Source organism: Homarus americanus, unplaced genomic scaffold, assembly GCF_018991925.1.
Source record: "Homarus americanus isolate GMGI-L3 unplaced genomic scaffold, GMGI_Hamer_2.0 scaffold32583, whole genome shotgun sequence".
Lineage (NCBI taxonomy): Eukaryota > Metazoa > Arthropoda > Malacostraca > Decapoda > Nephropidae > Homarus > Homarus americanus.
This window is the reverse complement of record NW_024713129.1, coordinates 17,463,172-17,490,577: the sequence shown is the minus strand read 5'-3', so window position 1 is coordinate 17,490,577 and position 27,406 is coordinate 17,463,172. Positions and strand designations below refer to the sequence as shown.

General features: G+C 38.3%; 1 protein-coding gene across 1 annotated transcript; it reads left to right on the top strand.

Annotated features, from left to right (window-relative positions):
• Nucleotides 1–509: 509 nt before the first annotated feature.
• On the top strand, nt 510–27,406 carry LOC121870350 (neurotrimin-like). Its single transcript, XM_042372144.1, has 4 exons — nt 510–707; nt 11,515–11,725; nt 17,681–17,971; nt 24,517–27,406. The coding sequence occupies exons 1-4, from the start codon at nt 510–512 to the stop codon at nt 24,636–24,638; spliced, it is 822 nt and encodes a 273-aa protein (XP_042228078.1). The 3' UTR covers nt 24,639–27,406.

Sequence of the window (27,406 nt, the reverse complement as noted above, 5' to 3'; positions counted from 1 at the left end):
AGGAAATCTGCTCCCCCGTCTCCCTTATTGTTTCAACATTAATGTTTTGTAACTCTTGAGTGTGGTGCTCTCCCTAATGCTGAACAGTGAAATAAACTTGTCTTTTATCCATTTTGTTTTACCAACTTCCATAACCTGTGTAGCGTTGTATACGACCCTCAACACAAAGTAATATCTTTTTCACAAATTTTCACCAATTCCAAACCTGTGTATCCGCGTAGAAAAAGAAGGAAGATAAAACCATGGTTTAACACAAAGGATGCCCGGAATAGCTAAATTCCAACGTCGGACACTCAAAGAAATACAAAGATGGATTGTGTAGTTTTTGTTTTCGTTTTTGAAAATGCTGTTTCAATTCCCCGTTGTGTCGTCACTTTTCAAGGTCGTAGATGCATCGCGTTGTGCACATATTGACCAGCCAGCTTGAATCTTGAAGCTGTTTCAGTTGCAAAAACAAAATGGAATTTCTAATAAATTGCTTGTGTGCTGTGTTATTTGCATGATGTGAAATGTTGAATAAGATTCTTTTCCCTCCAACAGGAGGTGAAGGGATCCTGGAGCGTGTCCCTCCATCCCGGCCAGCACCTATGTGGGACCAGCCACTCCCGAAGCCCTTTTTCGACAACTCCACCAGCAATCGCGTCATTGGCGCCGTTGGGAGGACCACCTTCCTACACTGTCGGGTCAACCACCTGGGAGACCGAGCGGTGAGTACTGTACTGTTGATGACGAGAGTTGATCTGTGGAAGTTGAAGGTATCATTTAAGCTCTACTGTTACTGTCACTTTTGTTTATGTTGGCAGTGGGTCATAATGGTCACACAGGTACCATTGCAGCTGATGATATCATGATGATTTTTTTGGCCATGCAAGACAGCCTTTGTTCTGCTCTTCGTCTGCCTGGATAACATTATTTTTTCTTTCTCTTTGTATTCTTAATATTTTCGAAGAACTTCCATAATCTGTATCATACGAGTATACGCTAAGCCTTAACCTTAACCACACGCAATTCCCCCAATAACTTCATACCAATTATAAGAGATTGGTTTTATTAGTCACCAAACACTCATCCACTTTGCCAAACAGCCTCACACACACTCTTCTTCATCTAGATACAAGTCAGCCTCTTGATCCTTCTTTCTACATTCAAGCTTCCTCTTGTCAGGCAATATGCGTCTCTTCTTCAATTCAATTTCAATTGTTTATTCCTTGATAGAGGAAGCGGGATCCTAGTGTTGTCACTAGGTACCCCTGTACAATGACACCAGAAGCATCTGGCAAGTGTGACAAGTATATACAGCATAAATATTATAAAGGGGCTTACTAAAGCCTAAGGAAGGAAGGATATTCTTTTAACACATAATCAATGTTTTTTACAAAATATCTGGCCAGTATGGGGAGGATCATCGTGTCTCCGTCAGGGGGTCGTGGAGTGGTGGTCCAGCAGGCGTCACAGAAGCGTTGTGTGTGGGGACATCTTAGGAGGTAGTGGATAAGGGTGATGCTGTCGGGTGTTCTTCATAATGCACAAGAGGTCTCTTCTTTGGATTGCTTATACCCAGCTACACTCCTTGTCTTATCTCCTGTGATCCGGCTTCAGTCATATGCCATTGTAATTAATTTGTTTTGTTTTTTCATTTCACTGTTGAACTTTATCCTCGTTACTGGCGTCTTGTCAGTATTTATGAAACACAGTAATTGTGTATATGTCACATCTCACTAAAAGGTTTCATCCTGTAACATCTAAATCTCTTGACGTTAAGGTATAGTATTCGATTTTCCTCTTATTTCTCTTATGTTTCTTTATATCCAATATCATCACTTCACCCCAGACAATATTTACAGTACAACACATGTGACGTCACCTGCTGGTAGACACAACCACATCATTCACTACATTACAACTTGCAATCGGTCTGCACAGGTGAATCTTTATTGAGTTTGTTTATAGTTTATTATTTTCTGTTTATTCTCACCAGAAAAGTATCAATTAAGTCATGTCTTCAGCGTCTTCACAGATACGTTGTTTGTTTACCGATATGTTTAGGATGAAATGATGTTTAGTAGCTTTTATATATCAGTTATACCTTCTGAGTATTTTACCTTAAATCTCAGTTATTTTATCTTTCACTCATTTCCCGATATTTCACAATACAATTAAATTTTCCTTTTCACCAATTTCATGATAATCTTCTCCGCCTTGTCATCAACTTTTTCCCATAATAAACTTATTTTCCTTATCATCGGTGAGTTTCTCCCATTACATTGTTCGACTTCTCCCATATAACACCCTTAACTCCCTCTTCCTAGTCATGGCTGGTCATATTTATTACAGGCCTGAGATGTAATTATTTAGCGTCATCATTTCTGAGCCAACGAGAGACCATGAGACTGTATAATCAGAATATTGCAGGCGTCTCCCTGTTATGTGTGTACACAGAGAGTTTCTAGGCATAACTCTTGCCATTTATACACCAATATTGATCAAACTCGCAGTCATGTTGTGCCAGATAACATCATGATTACAAGGGCGGAAAAGTGGTCTATAATATTGTGCGAATTATGTTATTTTTCAGAATATTATAAACGTCATACTTTATATTATTTGCAACATATCAATATCGTGAATTTCTTAAACTGCCCCAAATTGAGAACTTCATCCTTCCTTGACTTGAAAATATACACCACAAACAAGAATAATCAGCATTTTATGAAGATTATAACCGAGAATAAATTTTAATTTGGGCTAAGTATCCTGCTTTGGCTGCCTGGGTAATTGTGAGTGTTGCTGCAACTGGGACCTGTGGCAGGAACTCGTGTTATATAATTTAATGCAGTTGTAGAATCTGCCTCTGTCAAAAAACGACGCAATATTTTTTTTTTCGGTGTTGCCTTAAAATGTTTTATTCTGTAAAATTACAAAGATTAGCTCTCTTAAGACTGGATTTTTCTCCTGCTTACATAGAGAGCTATAACAGTGAACACATTTTCATAAACAATAATAGAGAAGATACAATAAAAAACTGAAAATAATATTTGAAGTGAAAATGTGTGTAGGAATGAAAAAAGCGTTTCGTTAAAGATCGTTTTATCAGTTTATTTACTTGCCATGGGTTAATAAGCAAAGCATATAAGATCTTATTTTCTGCAATAGAGAACTTTTAATAATTCAGACTAACATTTGAGGTACACGGTGGGTAAAAAATAGGCACGCGACACAGTTTCCACCTTTCATTATTTCCACTGTTGGTGTAGCCTGTGTGTACCTGACTGATGTGACAGTTTACGTGGTGTGGGCACGACAAGGGAACACGAAGAGTATGCGAAATGGAGGTAGGAGCTGTGAGGGGGGAAAAAGACACTGTTGAGTCTCTCTTTTTCCATAATGTGTGTGTGTGTGTGTGTGTGTGTGTGTGTGTGTGTGTGGCTGAACAAACGATCCTGAGAGGCAATAAGTATTAAATCTTATACAAAAAATGCATAAAATCACAAGATTGTAAAACAATTAGAATATGATTCCTAAATTAGATGCATGTAAAGTAGATTTATAACTTAGAGCCATGACTTGGGTCAGTTAAGCGAGGCGATGAAACTTATAATGTATGAGAGTCTTCCTAACTCTCCTGTTTGGTATAAACTCATACAAGTTGAGCTTCACCTAACTTTCCGTGTAATAAGTTAACATTGAGGTTATATTATGCTGTGTCCTCAGCTCGTAACACACACCTGTGGAAACGTAACAACGTTATGTATTCTGTTATATGCCCATAATAGACTATTCTATCATCAACTGATGACACTGCAGTCTACGCTCTACTCATATCATAGTGTATTATATAATCTGCTTACAACACTGACACATCTGTGGAAATATCGCGACATTGTATATTCTCTCATCTGTTAAAAACAGCTGCAAAACCTTCACCACATGACAGTATTTTTACAACAAAGAAATGTAAACAGCATTGTAATGTATGGTAGTCAGTTCACTCCCCAACGTCTTCGGGCATCACACAGCACCATTGTTTGTAGAACCATAAAACAAAATTAATAGAAGTTAATAGTGTAGCTGCCTAATAAAGATTGTATTAGGAGCAGTAAGGTCAAAACATTATAGGGTAATAATGTAGTAAGCCCTACACACACGCTACTCATTACAACTAAACCAACTTGCAATATATTCTCTTGTGTATTAACTCTCTGGTATTAATAACCTCTGAACCAGCCTTGTAACTCCACTAATTATTGAAAGATTTAATTAAAGGATGATTATTCATTTAAAAATTTTCTAAACCTTTTTTCTTTTATAATTTATGTAAAAATAAGAGCACCAACATTACCAAGGTGAATGGGTACTCAAGCATTGTAGTTGTTTCAGGTGCTGTACTTTGGCTCTGTGCTTTTGTTTCCACGAGGAGAAACTTTTAAAGTCTTGATAAAGATTTGTAATTATCGATAGGTGGTGCACAGTGAGGAGGACATTGAGACCAGCAGGAGGCATTTGTTCGTTTGTTGTGTTGACCAGCCTGGAGTATGGACGTACCCGTCGGCGTTCTCGTAGCTGCCTGGTTCATATGTTAACCCTTTCGTGATTCCCTCTTTCTCTCCCCTTGGACAAAGCCGCAATCATACACCAAGAAAATAGTACAAGGATTGATGATCAATCTACGTCTGATACAAAAGTGACAAATTCATTTCGAAAGAGCAATTGTCATTGTAAACAGTGACTGAGGTCATAACAATGTTTACTTCTCCCACGATACCACCAGTCCACCAGTGAGCAACAACACACGAGGTCCTCCACGACACCACCAGTTAGTGAGGTACAGTCCTCATCCATATGTTGGTTGTTGAACGTCACACCACTCCTGGCCTACACGACCTCACACAGGCTACAAGACCAGCCGCTTCCCAATCATTGTGAAAAATCATCAGTGATTCGTAGGCAACTTGTGTGTTCACTCCATGGCTCCAAATCCTTCTTTAATGAAAACTTTTGTTTAGCAACCTTACCCAGGGACCCAGGGTTTGGGAACTCGAGATAATGACGGCAGCTTTGAGGCCACAACCCGCATTAACATAAATTATATTTGTTATATCATAGCATTTAAACAGTTACCTCGAAATGTTTATGATGCATTGAAAAATATATATTTTGGTACGACCAATATTTAATTTCATGTTTATATTGTTACTTATGATTTGTTCAACGATATATCTCACTCTTTTAGTCAGTTACGATTGTGACGATGAAGCACATGGGTGGTTAGGCGTACTTATGTATAGGAAACCACCAGAATCGTCTCAAATGTTAACGCCTGGAAGGTAAGACAGAGAAACACCACACCCTGATATACGGAAACCGAGACGTGACAGGAAGGAACTGTCCTGGCACGAACATAACAAAGAGAGGATCCGCTTAGGACTAACATGGACTTACTGAGATACAACCCAGGGCCGTAGAGGCAGGATGCTGGAGAAGTGAAGCACAACTGCGCCGTACTCTCGACAATATAATAATCAGGTGGGCGGCGTGACTGACTGAGGTACAAATGGGGAAGTCGTCCCTGGTGACCGTCTGGGTGGTGGAGATCTGTGGGGATCTGTCGGGCACACCAAACGAATTAAGACAACTTGGAGGTCAAGACAACAAGCCCAACGATATATAGCAACTATTCATCACCGAACACTGCAGGGGTTCAGGACAACAGGGTACAACTGGGGTACAGCAGAAACAGCTGACACAACCTTATGGTACAAATAAAATTAATCCTAACACAATGACTAGACTAGTGACTTCAGATAAATGTTGGTCGTCTACATGATCCTGTTCAGATACTTTGAGGAAAATTTAAAAATAAAATAAATGCACAGTAATAAAATATCACTTTATGGTAGGATGAAAATATTGAAGACGGAAGAAAGGTCGACTTGGCTCATCAGATTTATTGATTAAACAAAGTGTGGAGTCAAATGTTTCTAACTAATGTATTTATCCCGTGGTTATTATGATAGGCGTAGTACAAAGACAAGTCGTTGAACAGAATAGCTCTGTTGATTGTGTGCGAGAATGGCAGATAGACAGTAGAGACTGTGATAATATATGAATAATATAAGATATTTCAACTTTTGTTTTAAGCTAAAGTTATTCATTCTGCCTTATCTTGTTATAAAGTGGAACTGTGCTACAACAATTAAGGTCTTTAAACGTGTACACTGAGTTAGACCCGGGCAGGTTACAGGTAAGAGTGGAAGGCGTCATGTGAATCCCTCAAAGACGTTTTGTTTAATGATTAATCTTTGTATTGCTGTATATATTAACCCCTTTGGCTCATTCTTCTTCCACTTCCTCCACTTTAATTCTAATATATTGTATAATAGTTCCATCCTTCTTTAAGATACTCGTATGTCTCATTAACTAAGTCATTGCGTGCCATACAAACCCGAGGTCTATCTAGTAATCCATTATACTTATTGTCAAAATCCCGTAATAGTAACTGTTTAATCCACAATGTTCAACGATCTTCATGAAAAGAGTCAATCTACATATTTTAGGATTTCTCTGAGTAACTTTTATATGTTTTTCACTTTTAAGAGACAAAGGGAAAAAAGTCAAGTTTTCATAATAGTAACTAGTCAGCCATATTGTAAGTTTTTGTGGTGACATTATGCTCATTCAAATTTACTTAACCAGGGCTTTCGAACAACAAGAGAAACTATTATTTCTCACGTGTTTTCATGGCTTTCCTGGGAGGGTCCGGGGGGAGGGGGGAGACTTTATCATTCTTCCCAGTAACGTCACAAAAAAGGGGGGGGTTGTCTTTCTGAGTTAAAAATAACGACGAAGAGAAATTGTACGTAAATTGTTAGTCTGGTCCATAAGTCTTATTTGTGTTTTGCCTCTGTAAGCGAGACGGAGTGGAGGAAGCCATGTCCTCTCCTATATGAAACATGCTGGGCTAACCCGATCGCTTATTTGTTTGATGTGTTGTTGCCGCAGGGAGTCGCACATCACACAACCTCGTGTAAATTGGATGGGGTTAGGGGACACGTATGCCTTAATGGTGGGCTAAGAGGGGACAGCTCGTTATAGAGAAATAGAAAACAAATTACAGGCAACATTATTTCTTGAGTATGAGAACTGGGAGCAGCTGATGGTTTTATTGACTCATTAGTAAGATAACTTGGCCAATTTTGTACTATGTCGTCGTACTCAAATAGTACGCAATGAAGTAGATGAAAGGGGTTTTATAGGTATGATTACATGTTAAGGACAGCCTGATCCGGCACTGCACTTCACCGTTTTCACTTTCTCAATCTAATGTGTGACAAAGGCCGGAGAACATGGATTAGTGTAATTAGTAACTTTGTTATGTGCTTAAAGACCTAAGATTATGAAGTAGCAGTAATAACATCACAATGTAAACTACAACTGTGGATTCTATTTTGAGAGTTTTTTCTCCGCAAGTAATTGTACTACAACTCGTCAAAAACGCTGGTGTTTGGCGAGATTATTTTTGGCATGAGCTTTTAATTTTGGTCTATGGGGGTGATGGCTGCACCCATTCTAGGAAACTTTACTTTGTTAAAAACGATATCCTACAACACCGGGTCCCCCTCCAGCTAGTTTTTTGGAAAGGCTTTTGGAGACATTCATTGTTCACGTGATTCTTAATCCTGTCAGCTGTTGATATCACTGCAGTTAAATGCTTCTTTTTGTTTCACACGGCCGCTTTTGGGTGTCAGGGCAAAAACAACAGCCCTGCTCACGTGAAGCTTAGGTCTTATGTTTACACGCTCAGTAGGGTACAGTGTGGGGTAAATAATGGTATTATTCATAGATTCAGTTCAGGCTTTGGATGTCATTCCTTGTTAATACTTTGTCTTAAAAATATATTATCGTGGCCAGAGATAACATCGAGGTGAACAGATGTAAGATTTTTTTATCAGTAAACTATGGCCTCTATATAGAAGTTAAGGTAGAGAATTTTGAATATAATAACACATGGGTGAATCATAAACCTATACAAGAACGCGACTTAGTCAGTTTCCAATTTTCTTTTTTTTACACATTGTCTGTCTATCCGTCAAACCCTTAAACGTCACGGTCAAATTATGAAATCACCTTCACTGTAATAATAAATTTCATAAGCATATAATATCTTTATAATTTCTCTATACAAAAATCTGAGGTGTTAATGCAACTTTCCTTACCTTCTACTCTATTGCTTTTGACTACATAATGTTACCACTTGCTGATAGACTGGGAGAGGTACAGATGACAGTGTGTCCTATGAAGGGTAACACCAATGAAAGGTGACCCACACTCAAGCTAGGTTTATATGTTACACCACGGATAAGAAATATGAAAATGCATACTTAATGTGTGCAATAAGAGGTTGGTATATATACTTCTCATGTATAAAGAGTCGTAAGTTTTCTCTGGATGGAAAGCAGTGAGAGTAAAGGGAGGGGTTTCATAGACGACAAGTTCGGGTGTGAAGGAGGTGAATGATGATAAAGTTCGACTGAATGGAGCTTATACAGAGTAAGAACTACATACTAAAGAATGACGGGTATTGTCACTGGGAGCTGAAAAGTGGGAAGGTGGTGGACTGTACCTCAATATTAAACTTACCATTGAAATAACAGTGGAAGCTGTCACTTCTAATGCGTAATAATAATTCTGTTATGTTACTTATTATACTGGAAGGAGATTGTGGAATATAAAATCAAGTTAACGGTCCTATATCTGCAAGACAAGAACATTAATGATATGATTTGGTGAATGGTCAACATCACATGAATGAGAGCAAGATTCAGGAAAGCAGCAGAAGAGAAGCAGAGTTTGTAAATAGTCTAGTGAGAGAAAGAACATATGGAAAAAATATATGACCGTAAGTGTATGAAAATCACATTTGTGGGGATGCTTAAAAAAAATTCCATCTTTTTTCTCATAATACACCTAATTTTCTAAGACATGACAAATCAGAATGGTAATAGCAAGTGTAAAAATAAAAGCCAGTTACTTGTATAATAAAAAGGTACTTATGTATTTTATTTCCCTATTGATTATATTATTGCATTGTATACTCTGTTGGTTCACTTCACTTGAATCTAGACTAAGACCGTCACATTAAGCAGCTTTAGTGTGTAATAAGAACCTATTACAGAGGAGAAGCAATCTGAATCAGTAAGGCAGACAAAGAGTGATAGAGAAAGACACTAGTAGTAAGTCTAACATTAACTTGACAACATAAAACCTATAATAGATGGCGCTGGTTGATGACCCTTTATGGCAGCGGCGCTCAAAGGCACGATGGGGAGAAATGAATCGTGAAGTAGAATACAAGGGTAAAGAAACAGACAATAAGTTCTTGTCAGTATCGAGGAAAATATCGGATTTTTTTTTTTTTAAGATTGAATGGAAACAAAAGTATCATACGACACATCTAAGTTTGAAGCTAGTCTTAGGCCTTTTGTTAAGTGTGAGAACTATTATTATCGACTTTTATGATGATTTTTTTTTTCTGCTGAACTACGACTCGCCAGGAATGAGTTACGAGAACATTAAAGGGAAATAAGTTCGAGTTTGTGTATCCATTCACTGTAATAATCGTTGTCTAGAATAATACATATATCAGAGAGAAATGAGGCTGAGGGTGAGATTTACAGTATACGGGAAATATACAATCCTGAATATACTTCGTAGACATTCAGAAAATTACTTCCCCCCCTCTCCCCAAATTCCTAATTGCTAATATCGGGGAAATTTCAAAGTTCTTAACGAGAGAATATCGGAAATTTTAACTGTGTGATCGTGTGTATCAGAACTATTATTTTTTATTATGTAATTTTTACTGATGGTAACTAAAGTTCAGTGGAGTGTTTGCTAATTTGTTAGTGATATAATTAGCAATGGAGTTTCGAGTGAGTTATATCAAATTTAATTCTGAATCATATGGTTTGTAATTATTACAATTTTTTTCAACATTTATAAATTAACATTAATTATCTAGCCAATAACAGTTGTATTTATCAATCGTCACGCATAGACTGCTTCAAACTGATAATTTTTGGAGGTAATATTAATTAGATATGACATATTGTATCTAGTGTTATTTGAAGCAGATAACTCAGGTCACAGTACATCCTCGCCTCTCTTCTGTTTTCTTTAATAATAAGATGAAATAAGATGACCAATTCTCACCATTTTTATCATACATCCTTCGTCTTCTCCATTGTTGAGTTTCTTCCTTATGTTGTCTGTTATATATTTTGTCTCATCCTTGGTCGTCTTAGTCATCTACTCTCTTGACTCCATATGTGATTTTTAAGGGGAATATCTACAATAAATTCATCCACATGGGCAAAAGCGTTTACTCATTAGGATCTAAGAAAAACGCTATATCAAACTCCACTTGTATTTCTACGCTTCCTTTTCTTAGAATGATAGATGCACTGGGGTTCTTCAAGTGCTTGCCAGACCTATTTCCTGGAACGTGAAAAAAATGCACCTTTTGAGATATGAAAATACCATACGTGCAGTTTTGTTCCACTCCCGGAGAGAAAATCAGGTCTATTGTGCTTCTATCATGACCAAATTCGTATTGTCAGTCACCTAAACGTTGTTCCACCCAGCTTCCTCAGTCTCTTCTCAAGGACCCACTCGTAAGCTTTCCCAGTCTAAGACAACAGGAATATTGTCGAGTCTCTCAGAATTTAGCCTTTAATAATAATCCCTTCATTGTCTCATCTCCTGCTACTTAATATTGTTGACAGGTTTCTGCTATCCTACCTCCTCATGTTAAATTCTTAAAGTTTTCGTCTTTTTCAGTAACTTCTCCTCAAACTTTGTTCAGTCTACCACGGTGTTCGCTTTTCTCATGTTCCACCAGATGTTTCACTTCCACTGTCTCCTCCGCTGTCCCTGTAAATTTCTTCTTGAATACATCTCAATGTCCAGGACCAGATTTTGCTCTATCTCTCTCCCTCTTTTATTCTTTGGGAACTCGTCTCTTATTTCCGAAGACTTCAGCCTTTCCACATTGAAACGTTCACTATTATACGTTAGGAGAATTTAAGGCTTAAACTTTGTTATTTTTAAAATCACAAGCTTGATCATTGTCACATCCCTGTATCTGTTTTGTGCTTGAAAAGAGAATTCATGACACCAATATTTTCCTCAATATCTATTTCCCCTTCAGGATTCTTTCTCCTACATCATAACTGCCCCCAACACACTCCCAAATTATACTCACCAAGCACCAACATATACATCTCAAACTTTAATAATGACCTTTGTTGTCTTTATCTTCTCCCACATCAGTGTTTAGCAGGTTATCATGTACTCCATCCTTCTGTAAATTTATAGTCTTGTGGCGCATAAACCTGTAGTGTTGTTATTTTACCTTTGCCTTCCATCTGGTCTTTGGTACTACTTTAGGTTTTCTTGTCTACTGGTGGCAGGTGGTTCTGGAAAAGTCATTTCATATTAAATTTTCTTCCCTGGCAGGTGACGTGGATCAGGAAACAGGATGTGCACGTGCTGACGGTAGGGCTCTTTACCTACACCACCGATGATAGATTCACGGCCTTACACTCCGAGGGTTCCGACGATTGGACACTGCGCATAGCGTCTGCGCAGATCTCTGACTCCGGGACGTACGAGTGTCAAATCTCCACCGAACCTAAGATGTCAAGAGCCTTCAGACTCCAGGTTGTTGGTAAGGCTAAAAGTTGTTTTCGGGGAGGTCGTGTGGGTTTATTTTTCCCTCCTTTTTTCTTCTTTCTCCCATATTTCGTTTTCTTTATCTATCCATTCGTGGACTTTGTAGCTTAGTGTTATATTTGCTCTTGTTTACAAATAGAGTCACTAATTTTGTGTCTATTATAAAGACTTTCGTGTATGTGACTTCTACTCTATTTATATATACCCGGCTGTAACCTGTTGTTCACACACACACACACACACACACACACACACACACACACACACACACACACACAGATGGGTATAAAGAAAACATATCCTACCCTTTGAGCTGAGTCAATATTATGTATGGAGAAGCGGATTGCGGAAAATTTATTGCTATTTTTTCTCTCTCTACATTATGGATTAGGACACTGTTTTAGTATACGACAGTCTAGTGGCCCCATTACTGAGAGATTGATACCAGAGAACTAGAAAAACATATTCAGTAGACATCGTTTTATTCTCCTACTGCCGTCTGCCACAAGGTTACTCAGACGCCCAAATGACCTGTAATATCAAGTAAAGGCGAGAAATTCAATGTTTTGACTCAAGATTCACTCTCGGAAAAAACCTTGTTATTTTGTCGTTCCATCTGACTTATCTCGCCAGGCAGCTGACACGAGGAAGAACCCCTGTAATGGTCTCCCTATACTTAGTACTGACGATGATGTTCGCAGTAATGTATCAACACAGGAGCACAACGGGAGATAACACAGGAAAATAAAAATGGAGTAGCTGCAGCAACTCCTGTGTTAAACTGCAGCGTCCCCCTATAATCACCCCCCCACGCCCCTTGATTCAATGGTCTTGTGTCTTTTTACGTGTCAGTGTTTCACGTCTGGCAACAGGACCTTAATACTGACGTTATGTGGCATTATGTGACATTAGTTTTACTTATTTGCGATGATATTTTAGCAGCAAATAAATACTTTTAATTTTGGTATATGAGTAAATTTCTTATTTTATATTCAAATGTCTCTAATATACTTCTATCAGCATCATGAACCTTGGTTCTTTATTAAGGTGCTTCTTGTCTTCCGGATACTAAGACATTGTGTAATCTTAAAACAAAATTGGATATAGTGAAGGTAATTTTCATAAGGGGTCGGAGGAGGGTGAGTCATATCTACTAGCTACTCTCAGACTTCACGATACACTTTAGCGTAGCTCCGGCAAATACCCGAGAATCGTAAAGAGGAGAAATGAGTGATAACGATGGGGAGAAGCAAAAAAAAAAATGTTCGGGAATAAGTAAAGTCAAGCACAGGATGAGTACAATAGGTGTTTATATAAAGAAACGTGCATTCACTCTAGTATATTATTACGTATTGTAGTTGTGTGTTTGTAATTACGTTTGTGTTTGTGCGGTCATATACACCTGTATATATTGTTTGTTCTTGTACTTGCACACAGGGAAGCGAATCTGTTTGTGCCTATATATGGAAGTCATTTTCAGGCTATTACCTTAGCTAATTAACAGAGCCAGTGAGGCTGCTAATAGATTTACCTGAGAGGGTCCTTCTTCCCTCCAAGGATGCACAACGTTCACACATTCCTAACTTAAGCTGTGTATTGACTTCTTGTCCCGCGTTCTTTGATGTTATCCCCCCCAAAATAATAATGTAATAAGGTTAGTGTATAAGGTGATCTTTTTGCCCGAAACTTAACCTCCCTCTCCGCTTATTGGTCGATAAAGGGACATTTTCAAGAAAGGCGAGACACTTTGTAGCTTTCATATTGCTCACAATTTCCAGTTATTATTTGACTTCCTGAATAAAATGGCGGAATTCGTACGAGTATTTTTGGGGGAGTGTATTATTATAAGTCGACATATTGTAGTATTTAGTAAAAATCAATATTAAGGACATAAATAACCTTTATAAATAGTATTAATTATCGGATGACAAAGACAAACAGGAAAGTTAACTGATTAACAAAAGTAAACAATAGAGTTATAACGTGCAGCTGCTTTGTCTTAATGGCATTGTTGTTATTGACACCGTGTGGTAAGTGTACCTCACTCACCCACCCACCCAAGTGTTTCAATGTCGTCAACTCGGGTCTGGAAAATATAATCCTTGATATATCCCCACAAAAGAAGTCTAAGGGCGTGTATCAGGGGAACGTGGGATGGGGGCAGGAGACAAGCCCTTTGTGTCCAATCCATGTGACAAGAAAATTCTCTTTAAGGAAGTTAGGCACAATCAAACTCCAGATTAGACGCAGAAAAATACGAAGATTTCCAACTTTTTTTTCAAGTGGAGACCAGGTAAATTGCTCTACATGTCAAGATACACACCTGTGGTATTCATTAATTATGCAACAAGCTGTAATTTTTTTTTATATAATTCACAATTCTATCGTTTTTGGTTTTGTTGTGATAAAATTTCAAAACCGGAAAATAAGTTTAGAGTATAACACAGGCTGGTATGGATCTCTATTTCCATATCCGAATGACATAGATTTTACCAATCAATCAATATATTTGCGGATTTACTTCTGAGACAAAGAGCCGGGTATTTCCTGAAGGTGGAATAAACAACAGGCGGCAGGAAATCAGAGTTACTTCTGTTGCTTGCATAATATCAATGTTGTCTTCGTGGTACCAGCGATAAACAGTGAAGGAGTATATACATTATATAGATTCTTGTAACATATCTATGATGCACCCGAGCGTCAAAAAGAATCCCTCCCCAGATACGAGGTAATTAAATAAGAAAGTTGAGCCGCCCGCCAGCCCGCCCGCCCGCCCACACTCTGTGATACACCATTAATCTGAAACATTCAAGTTAGGTTTATTACTTGGAGTGGTTTACAACATTATACTGCCACCACCTGATACATTGCCGGGCCATTTCCACCTGTTATGTCTGATACATGATCCTCCACCTCCCACACTGCTTACGGCTCCCTGGTGCTCCTGATATCACCCGGGTACACCACACAACCACCCTCTGCCTGTACCTGCTGACGCCACTTGCATATACTATCAGAAACTAAACGGAGGAAGTGTTTATTGTCGTCTGTCTTGTTCTGACGGGGACTGGGATTTCATTTGATGTAATTTGATAGAAAAATGAAAAGCGTAAGCATATGTAAGACCTCAAGAAGAATTTGTAGCTTATCTAATAGTTGTATTCAGGCACGTAGACATACCGATATTTTACTGATACATTACGCAGTAGACCCTTAATAAATCCAAGGAAACGAAAGTACTCAAAGTTATCTTAAATTTCAAGGAAGGAAAAAAAATCACTTTATCCTGGAAATTGTTATTATGAGCCGATAAATTTGTTTTTAGTTTTGTATGAAAAAATCGTAATAATCTATGAATGGTGATATTTTTGTGGAATGTCAAGAATATACAATATATATAATAAAAATGAGAGAGTGAGGAAGAGAGAGAGAGAGAGAGATTCCTCCGTCTTATCCTCTCCGGAATTATTAATATGAGCCCTCAAGTTCCACACTGGCAAACTAAGACTTTCAGCGAGATTATTCCATTGATTTCGAGGCCTTAAATCATTCCAGCTGACAGAGTTCCTACTATATGCATTACCACCTAAGTCAGAGATATTAAACGTGGGAAGTAGGAACTATTACTCAGCATAAATATTATAAAACAGTCGATTTATTGATTTAAATCTGATTTTTGTGTTTTGTTTTGTCTGTCACTCAAGAACCTATGCAAGAGATATATGATCATATAATTTAATGGTTCCAAGACCAAACTAATTTCCCAGGTTTACACACCTTTTGGAATAAATAAATTAATCAATAAACAATGCAGTAGATCAATCTGTTACATATTCTGTGTATTTACTAATATATTCACGGTTGAAAATTGTCCTTCAGATGCATATTTCCCGAGAGAAAATGGATCTTGCAATGTGAACTCTCGGGGGTGGCGGGCTGTAAAAAGTTTGTGAGTTAGTGTGGCGGAGGGGTGAGGACGCCGTGGGGAGACTGTGGTGTTTACGGTACCCGGATACTAGACTGGATAACAACATTTGCCTTGTTAGGTGGGGGATGCCGGGATGACTTGTTATAATGAATAATTGGGATCGTGTTTTTTAATGTTAGGGATGTCTACAACACTCGTGTGAAGGGAGTCTCTCTCTCTCTCTCTCTCTCTCTCTCTCTCTCTCTCTCTCTCTCTCGTAAATATTTTCTCGACTACGGGCCAGTGGTTGCAAACACAAGTGATTTATGAAATTAATTTTACGCACTAAAAAATAATACCGCAGTGTTAATACTATACTGAAAACTTCTATGTATGGGAAAAATTAAGAAATTATCATTATTATGACATTACAAATGAAAGAAAGTCTTATTAATGATCATTATGGTTTTTACAAGTCAAGTTGGAGACGATGTGTCCAGTGATCGTGTAGTATTTTGCCATACTGCTAAAGAAAACTATCATGGCACTGTACCTAACATACAGATGTGAACGAGGGAAGATGTCTTGCAGGGGACATGAAGTACCCCTGAAATTCTGGTTAAATTTGTTTAATGTGTAATGACTTGTTGATTGATGTGAATTTCCGTCTGAACTGATTATTATCTGTGACCTCCTGACCTCCCACTACTTTCCTCTGCTTCAGTAGTCACTTATCTGCTGGTTTAAGAAATGTGTGGGTTTTTTTATTGAACAAATTGGATAGTTTGCTGTGAACTAATGTCATGTTATTCACTATTTTACATATTGGTTATATCAATAGACCCGTATTTTCGCTGTGAATTTATCTTAGAAAACAAAACAAACCAATTAAAGTTAACTAAACTGAAATCTATATAACGAAATTAATTGCTTATATTTCCATAGATCGTTCACAGAAAAAAATATTCCATGCATGAATTTCATTAACGATGTAATGTAAGGCTTAGTATAATGCCTTATATTTCTGTGTTGTGTTATATCCCGGGAACCTTTGTTTTATTTCCGGGTATTGTGAGGTTAAGAGGTTATAGTGGGAATTGAATGGGAATAAACTATGACACTTGTATTTAGTAAAGTCTGAAATTATACATGATGAAATGTTTATTAATGTTACTGACAACTTCTCACTTTACTACACTGAACTAATGATAGTATTTGGGAACCAGAATCTGTAATCCCAGATGTGATAGCCCTTCATGGTAGTTAGATAATTAGCCCCACAAATGATAGCTCTTCATGTTAGTTACACAGATGATAATATCCCCAAATAATACAACAACTACAACAATTCTACAATAGACCTACAACCATAATCCTTCCCAGGTAATACCATAGTTACATATCTGTTGTTGTAGCCCCTTAACTGTGTTCCTTTCTAAGCAGTCCCACATATTCAGCCCCTCTCATGTACCTCACCCCATAGATTACCTACCCCCCCACCTCCCCCTCTTGATAGTTCTACATTTAAGGTCATTTTGGCTTATCCCATTAGTGGTGGTTTATATCATTATAATGACGCCTGCATTGTTTTCTTGGTATGCTCAAACCATCTTCTTCAACACTTCAATAACCTGAGATTTATGTTACACTTGTTAGTCTCATGTTAAAAACCTCTTTCCTCCCATGTAATTATAAACGTTCAGCTTTACCGTCATATAGGCCTATTGACTTTCAGCCTTATCGTCATTATAGACCTATACGTTCAGTCAACCTTCACATCATATGATCCTACATGATCAGCCTTTCTGCCATAAGGTTGATCATCTGCAACACCTCATGGCACTCCAACACATATAGCCCCCACAAGGTAGTCCAATACATACAGACCCCGTCATGTAGTCCAACACATACAGCCCCCCCAAGGTAGTCCTATACAGGCAGCCCCCCGCCATGTAGCTCAACACATACAGCTCCCTAAGGTAGTCCAACATATGTAGCCCAACACGTACACGTCCCAGGTATTAATGAGCTTGGTCTCGGCAGAAGCGGAGGCGCATGTGGCGGGCCCTCGGGAGATCCACATGGTGAGCGGCAGCAACATTAACCTGACGTGCTCAGTGACGGGCAGCCCGGAGCCCCCTCAGTACATCTACTGGTACCGAGGCACCACCCTCATCAACTACAGCTCCAGGGGCGGCATCAGCGTAGTCACAGACAAACACTCCCGCACCTCCAGGCTAGTAGTCACCAGGGCCACGACGGCAGACTCCGGCAACTACACTTGTGCTCCAGCCAACGCCGAGCCTGCATCTGTCAGCGTCTACATCCTTAACGGTACGGACAGGGCCACACGCATAGCAAAAATAGACTAGGGCAGAGAGGCAGGAGTAGGAGGCAGGGGGACAGAGGTAAAGGGCAGGGGGGCAGATATAGGGAACAGGGTGGCCAGAGGAGCAAATGTAGGAGGCAGAGGGCAGAGGTAGAGGTCAGAAAGTCAGAGGTAGGGGGCAAATATAGGAGGGGCAGGGGGACAAAGTTAAGAGCAGGGGGGCGTAGAGATAGAGAGCAGAGGGACAGAGTAGGGGTAAGAGGGGCAGAAAGTAAGAGGTAAGGGCAAGGGGAGGGCAGTGATAGAGGGCAAGAGGCAGACACAATAACGGGAGAAGTTAGGCCAGAGAGGTATACAGAGGTTAGATATAGTGTGAGTATAGGTGGAGTAGTCTCGACTTTCAGGAGGCCAGGACTAGAGTCACCCAAGGCCTGACACACGGGATTGCGGGGACAGCATTGGCTTAAGCTCGGGTAACCAGGGAGTAGAGGCCAGACTCAGAATAAAAGAGTATATAATGACGGAATAAAGGACATAGTCTCTTATTGGTGTCAAGACGAAAGGAGAAAAATAGGTACGGGAGGCGGGAATTAAAGTGATTGACAATACAACTGTAGATTATAATTAAAAACAGAAATAGCAGAGAGAGGACGGGTAAGGCTAGAGTGACCACATTGTAAGGTATAGGTACAGTTGGTGGTTCATTACGTTTGTTAGAGTAAGTGTTGAATTATGCACTAAGGAGGGGAGGCGTCCAACACAGGGCAGGACTTAAAGCAGAACCAAACGGGGAACAGGTGACGAGACAGTGGTGAGGAAAAAGTACGGCTTACAGTACGTCCAGAAAGAGTGAAAGTAAAGTCTGAGGGAAGAGTTGAGGACAAGTTGGACAACAGCAGATCTAGGCCACACTTTTTTTTTTTTTTTTTTTACCCTCCCTCTTCCTGTCCTCTGGTTATTGCGTTTTCTATATTTTCATTTTTTTTTGTTCTGTATCTTGCATCTTTTAGGTATTCATCCATTCCTTTCTATACTTGTATCGCAAATACAAAACTATTTCCTCAGAGCTCCTGAAGTCTTCCTTTAAGACTTTTTAAGAGCTAGATTATCATTCTCAATTCTCATCTAATTTCTTCCTCCACTCTTGTCTTGTAATTTTACATCGATCAGTCTCACGTTTCTCCTATTGTTTTTTCTTCGTCTCCATCATCATTATGGAAGATTTTCAGTCTGGCTAAATCGTCTTCACAAATATTTTATCTTGGAAAGAAGAAAACTCAGATCTTTCAGACACTACCCACGGTCTATGCTTCCTCCCTCCCTTGCAACATTTATCTGTCTTTTTTGTCTCAGTGGATTCTTTCACCTTCTATAAAACATAGCCAGATACTGTGCCAGACCATGTCTTCTGCTGTCCAACAACAGGCATTAAACATTCACTTTCTGCAGTTATACTCTACTGGCGCCATTTATCTTCTTTTACATTTTCAAACTTAATTTGGTTCCTGCTCATCCAATTGTTTATTATTCGATTTCCCTCAAAATATTTACATATACGTTCTTATAGAGAAAATGAGAATATTTCCCAAAGAAGATTATATATATATATATAGTCCTTTGAATAATCTTGAATCCTAGAGGCACCCAAAACCTAAAGTGCGTTAAAATCTATCATCAAGTCTTTAATTTTTCCCTCCACTGATATCCCATTATGTCTGCCGTTACGACTCCTGTTACTATGAACACTGTCTACAGGTACACGTCACTGAACATTCCCAGCATCCTGTTGGCATAGTTTACCTCCTTAATTCTTCCATCACTCTACATCTCCTCAAATATAACCCACCACACATACAACGATAACATAACCCGTGTTCTCCACCACCCCTCTATAACATAGGCCTAACATTGTTGAAGTACCACCAATTCTTGTATTATATATAAAAAAAAGTCCAGTCTGTTCCCACATTCTCTTCTCTCATCAAACTATCCAGTTACTATGTCCTCCAAACCTTCCATTATCCTTCATTCTCACTAAAGTATCATTTCTCCTTCACATTTTGTCTTCGTGATCAGGTGGGACCTTTGGATCCTTGCAGTCAACTTCCGTGATATTACTTCATGAGGAAGGATTCACCAGACATCAGAGGGTCAAACGGAACCTCCAAGGCTTCAATATGAACCTTTAACTTTTGTCAGCATTTGTCATCTACACAATCTTAAAATATTTTATTTTTTCTTAACATTTTCTTCACTCTAACTATCCCATGGCTCTCTTCCCCACTCTCTCCAACACTCTCCAACACACTTCCACACTCTCCCACACACTCTCACACACTCTCCCACACACTCCTACACACTCCTACATTCTCCCACACACTGTCCCACACTCTCCCACACTCTCCAACACACTCCCACACACTCCCCCACACTCTCCCACACACTTCCACACACTACGCTATATTTTTTTTACTAATCAGTCCCTAATCTGCCTCTAACCCTCAACACTCTCCCACATAACTATTTTACCTTAATATATCTACAATCGTCCACACAGGCTTCCAGATTTCTTCAGTCCTACAACCTTACTGTAACCCTCCACACTACCCCCATAACCTACCTATAACTCTCCATATTCCCTCTCATAGCCCTTCAACCCCCTCATAACCTACCTATAACTCTCCATATTCCCTCTCATAGCCCTTCAACCCCCTCATAACCTACCTATAGCCCTCCTTATTCCCTCTCATAGCCCTTCAACCCCCTCACAACCTACCTATAGCCCTCCTTATTCCCTCTCATAGCCCTTCAACCCCCTCATAACCTACCTATAACCCTCCTTATTCCCTCTCATAGCCCTTCAACCCCCTCATAACCTACCTATAGCCCTCCTTATTCCCTCTCATAGCCCTTCAACCCCTTCATAACCTACCTACAACCCTCCATATTCCCTCAATAGTCCTTCAGTCACACAAGCTGTAGTCCTCCATACTCCTCAAACTCACTTCCAATGTCCTATTTTGCTTCTAAATCTCACACACAAAATCTTGGAGAGCTGGAGGATGTAACCTGAAGTGAAAATTAATGGCGCTGATATAATCCAGGGGTGTGACCTACTACTACTACCACTACTACTAATACTACAACTACTACAACCACCACTATCACTACCACCAACACCACCACTACTACCACCACCACGACCACCACCACAACCACTACTACCAACGGACGACGTGGATCTAACTTGCGCAGGATCACCAGAGATTGGATTTTCACGACATAGAGCAATGGGACAAATTGACTCTATATTATTACTGATATGTGTAATAAAATACAAGTTTGTGTTGTTTTACTATAGTGTATAAATCTGTAAAGAGGACTAGAGTGTTATTTAATGAGGCAAAGAAGTGAATAATGACTCAGAAAGATGTCTTAAGTAAAGTAATTCTCGTGAAATGTTATAGACATTTGTGAAAAAAAATTGACTTGAACGACAACTAAGATTTTTCCATACGACACGAGAAACAAAAATTTGGGAGATGTAAGAAGATTTTTGAACAGGAAAATAAGAAGACAATATTCCCGAAATACAAATTAATAATCTTCGTTGTGAGGAATTTTCTCCACCAAAATATTCCGCGAATTATGTCCTTAATTTTTAAAAGGATAAATTTGTTCAGACATCATTCATTATGAGGCTCTCTTCTGCAAGATCAAACATCATGAATTAAATAACTAATATTACCGCAGCTCAATTGCAGGAGCATTAAAGACGAGAGATAAATATTTAGGACTGTTCTTTCTCCACAGTCCATCAGCCTCCCAACACCTACACCTGTCCAACGAGTTTAGCTTTTGTGAGAACGTTTCATTTATTGACTATTTTAATCGTTCATTTTTTTCTAGTTTATGTAGATTTTTGTAAGATTGTTGTCAAAGCGCTTAATAATTGAGGAAGATATGAAGAAAGTGCTGTCAGTCCCAGATTCTAAGATAATTTAATATAAGAGAGAGAACAAGGTTTTAGTTCAGAGGAAAACCTTTTTAATAATTCAACTAGATAAATAGATTAGGAAAAAAAAAGATAATCAGTCAAAAGTCTGAACATTTTATCTGAACATGGGAGAGACTTTCTAGTACAGATCCAAGTGGAGGTGAAGCTCTGGCTCACTGGAATGGCCAGGGAAAAAAGATTTACTGATTAACTTAACTGTATCTATACTTAATTAGTTACATACTTTATCAGTGACTTGTCTCTCGTGAGGTTGAGATCTAACAGGGAAGACAAACCAAGGAAGCGGCAACATCCCGAGTAATAATGTTCAGTTGAAGAAAAACAACCTAAATGTGTACAGTATTAACATCAGAAAAGGACTGACTAACAGGGATGTCAAAATCAAGAGTAGTGTATTATACAATCACAATTCACTCTAGCTTTTAGTTAATATGATGACGCTAATGCATGGAAAAAAAAATTACCTTGGCAAAATTTCCATATTTAGCGAGTTATTGAATGAGGTTACTAAAATTCGAAGGTATTTACTTTGATGACATTGCAAGAAGTTAATTATCCCCCCCAAAAATGGTAATAAAGCACTCTAGTTCAATTCTTTCTGACAAAACATCGCCAGGTTTCCTATGATGGCGTAGCACATAACTAGTACAGTACAGTATGTAACACATTACTGAATCTAGGAAGAAACATGAGTGTCAGGCAGGCCTAACAGCTCATTTAAAGAGCATTAGAAAACTCTGTCAAAAATATATAAAGTAAGAGATGAAGTAAAATTACAATATAATTTTAACATTAAACCAACGGCTGATGTAAAATTCTAGCACTAATGATCGGGTAAGAGGATGAAGAGCATATAACAGGTGGAAGGTTTACTGGCCAGCCACCACCTTAAAAAAAATCCCTGTGTATATTTGAGGATATAAATAACTACGAAGACACTCGCCTACTGCAGGATGGAGTATCTGTCGCCTCGTGCAGGTACGGCGAATTGGGGATGGGAGGAGGTATTGAAGGTTCAAGATTAACTCTGTAAGGCAAGCGTTCTGAACCTGAACGACCTCCAGTCACTGTCAGTAATTATAACCAACACCAGTAGTGAACGAGAACAAGAAAACGCAGGAAAATTGATGAATGAACAGCAGCAAAGATTAATGGACAGAAAGGTCGATATATCAATATATACTCACTCGCCAAGGGCCAAGGGAGATTTATGATTTACTGGAAAAAAAGGCAAAATTATGCTGTTCGAGTAAAAAAAAATACATAAAGAAACAAAGAATTAATGATAAAATGTAAAAAGTAAGAGAAAAGGAGGGAAGGATATCTAGAGAGATTTACGGTGTTGGGTGAATCAAGGAATGAAGTTTATTATTCCCAGGGAGCCAAGACAGTGTGAGTTACGTCTTAGGGGGAAGAGGAAGTACGCAGAGAACACTGTTTAAGGGGAGAGGAATCCATCCTATACGAGGAGGAAGGACGGGAGGACATTCTTACACACGGGGAAGAAAAACAGAGGAACATAATAGGTGTTAAGAGGCTGTCCGGGAGGAACTGACTTGATGAGGTGGTGGAGGAGGTCGATAGTGAAGGAGACGTGTAGGACAAAGGCAGTTCTCCACGTCTGAATTAATGGAGTGTTTTATATGACCTTCTGTGATCATGTTAGGACTCACCCTGACACACACGTCTACACCAACACTGAATCACATATAATTTTAAAACGATAGAGAGAATACCTGCCTGAATAATACACACACACACACACACACACACACACACACACACACACACATGGACATTAACCAAATATACTCCAATAAGTAGTAATTATCCTAACTCTCTTAAAATTCATTTGTTTCCCTCACGCCAACAAATAACAACTAACAAATATATACATTATTTTATATTTTAGGGAACTGATCACTTAAGTCCACATGATTTTTACCGCTTCCTTTGTTATCATCTCGAGCTTAAGTGTTATTCAACCAGTAATGTCCACCGACTTTAGTGAGAGACTCAGGACTCGAGGTGTCAGCTGTCCTGGAACTAACATGACGGTGATTGACGCTGATCATACACCCAACTGCTGACACCTTACTGACTGGCAGGTTTAGTAATCAAATAATCCCTCTGGAGGCACAACGTCACCCCGAGCCTCTACAACACACAGACGGTTTTAATCACAAGAGTAATTTCCTCGACCCACTACCTGCATTAACTGACAAAAAAAACAATCTACCTATAACAAATTAAACAGTAAGATTAATTATAACAATGTATGGTCTGTGTGTCCCCCCTATAATTAGTTAGTAACCCCTAGTTTAAATTAGGTTTGTGTATCTCCATAAATAACCAGTAAGTACAACAGAGACAAAAATTAGAGTCGATCTGTTATCATAACTTAAAAGGACTTGTGAGCTTGGTAATATTAACTTGTGTTTTGTTTTATAACAGTAAGGGCAAGGTTAGGTTATCATAAGTAGTTTGTATATTCTGTAATAACTTGGACTAAGCAACCAATATTTACCCCAGCAGGAGAGCACCCGGCGGCGATGCAGGGAGGAGAGAGTACCAGCATACACTGTCAGTCACTGCTCGCCCTCATCCTACTCGGCTCCGCTGTGGCCAAGTTCCATGACCTCACCGAGAGATAGTCACTTTCTTCATTATGTACATGTCTATACACACTCATACATGCTGTTAACAATAAACTTTAAGCCTCACAAACTGGCCTGGATTTTAAACCAGGGTTGTATTCATGCTTTCTGGGACATTATGTGATTAGTTTTGTATAAATAACTATTCTGTATGGCGGTAATAATTTAGAGTTTGATGATCTGTGTTGAACTCATGGGAAACATTCTTACATATTTCAAAGCCATAATTATTATCATAAAAAAAAAATTACTGCAGCCATTGGTTAATTAATTATTAATCTTTTGTTTTGTATTAAGTCAATCATATGTTTATTGGAGTCGTTCTCTTCACCGAAACATTATTGTCTTTCAACTGGCAACTTTGTCACCACAATCAGATGACTTTGGAGTCTAAGGTAGAATCTGTGGAAGGTGTTGAGGGTTATTGAACTTTTTGTCAGTACTTCTATTTATCATTTAATGCAGTAGTTTTGACTCCTATACGTTTAAGTTGACCAATAATAACCCTTGTTTATTTCAAGAAGTAAAACTCTATTTTTCAATTTCATATTTAAGAACCATTTATTTTCATCAATTACTCTTCGTTCTAGTCTTATGTTAATAAATAAATATGGCTGGTAGGTTTTATACAAATTTCATACGTATTCAGGTTTAATAGAGACAACAGAGACAGAGGAACAGTGTGAGTTTGATACTTGTTAATAAGTATGTGACTTATACTGTGAGAGAGAGAGAGAGAGAGAGAGAGAGAGAGAGAGAGAGAGAGAGAGAGAGAGAGAGCTGCCTTCAGGACTGTAAAGGTTTCCATAACTAAATACTGATGTAGAATAAGAGAGAAAAAAAACAAAAACAAAAAACAGATTTTTCCCGTTACCGACAAACAGCAGAGCTCCTTCAAGCGTTGACCTTCAGGTGTTCTGCTGACCCTCTACTGCGCCACCTTAGTATTAACATCTCTTTCATTACTATTACATGCCAACTGGAACGTAAACTCGAATGGTGATAATTAAGATGATTCAAAAGGGACGATAATTTGGGAGGTAAAAATGAAGAGAACAGTTTAGTTGATCCTTAGTTTATCTCAGTAACTCAATAATTCTATGGGGAAGTAATAATAATCAAATATATAAGTTAATGAACCAGACTCCCTTATACTCACAAAACATATCTTCTTAAAGTATATACACTGTTCCACCTCAGTTCACAGGTTCCATCAACAGCCACAGTACACTATTACTTAATTCTAGTATTTGTTTGTAAACGTTCACGAACTAAAAGTGTGTTGTAGTGGCCTCGTGTTGAATATATAAATCTGCTTCTGTCTGTCGGTTCACTTTGGTGTTTCTTTACACGGAAAAGTTGATTGTCAATTTTGCTATCCGGGTCTTTGTGTTTCAGACTGTCAAGAAATAACATTTATGCATTCTCTGTCTTCGTAGTTATTCTCTTCAGTTAAATGATTTAATTAGACGAAGAATTCTTGTATCTCCAAAATAATTACATTATTCTTTAGTAATTTAGTTTATCGACTTACTTTCTGTCTCTATGTTATAAAGTTTTCGTATAGAGGAAGCCAAGGAATTTCTCTGGTGGCTGAAATTATTAATATGATGCATTTTAGAGAGACAAATATAACAAGAGATTTATTTTACTTGGTAACGGCATCAAACAGCATTTGCATTCTGTAATTTTGTCGTTCTATTTTCAGTCCTTGGAACATTGAAATTAATTTATTCATCAACAGAAACACCTGATGGATTTTTTTTCTCGGACAATCAGAGCAATAAATATAAAAGTCTTTGTCGTTTTATAAGGAATATAAACATTTGACCCATAACATGTTGAGTGAGTGGGTGAAGGTCGGGCGTGAGTGGCTCAGCACAACACCTAAGGCTTTACTCTGGTGTTGTTAGGGGACGCAGAGGACGAAAGCTGGTGTGTCACTATAGTAAGATGGGGAAATATATTTTTTGTAATCATGGCATGTGTATAGCATTTTCTGCTTAACTAATTAACTTTTATAGAATCTGACGTATTGGTGACGGAGTTTACCGACAGGTTTTGTATCAGAATACAGTATATATCATGATGCGTCTTTTTACATGATCATCCTTCCTCTGCCAGGAATTTAAAAGGAATAGTGAAATCATCACATCAAGCACAGATATATATTCATTTAGTTTGTAGATTAGAGATATTATTTGAATAATGATAATAATAATAATAATAATATATAATGAATTTGTTCTTCTGAATTCAAGAATTTTACTGAGATTGTGTCCAGTATACAGTATGTGTTTATATTATATGATTGTTACCTCATTACTTGTGTTACATTGTGCTTTATATTAATATACTCACACACAAAGATTTTCATCGGTGATGATTATTTACAGTGATGAACTAACAGATATATATATATATATATATATCACCCAAATGAACTTTTGCATTGATCAAATAAATACGAAGCCAATTCCTAGTACTGTATACATGTAAAGAGGATGAGACTACTGTAAGTGAGCTTGTAGGTACAACTTAAGTATTCGTAGTGTCGGGATATAACCGAGCTGTGTACATACGGGATACTTCTCTTGGTGATGAGGTAAACAGGGTGTTGTGTAGGTGTTGGTAATTTGTTTCACTGTCTCGCTCCAGTCGTTGTCCTTTTATGAGTTCCCAGACCTGACCAACTCATCATTATTCTTTTCCTACAAAATCATCAAAGGTGATGCTGTGTATTCATAATAAAACATCTGTACTCA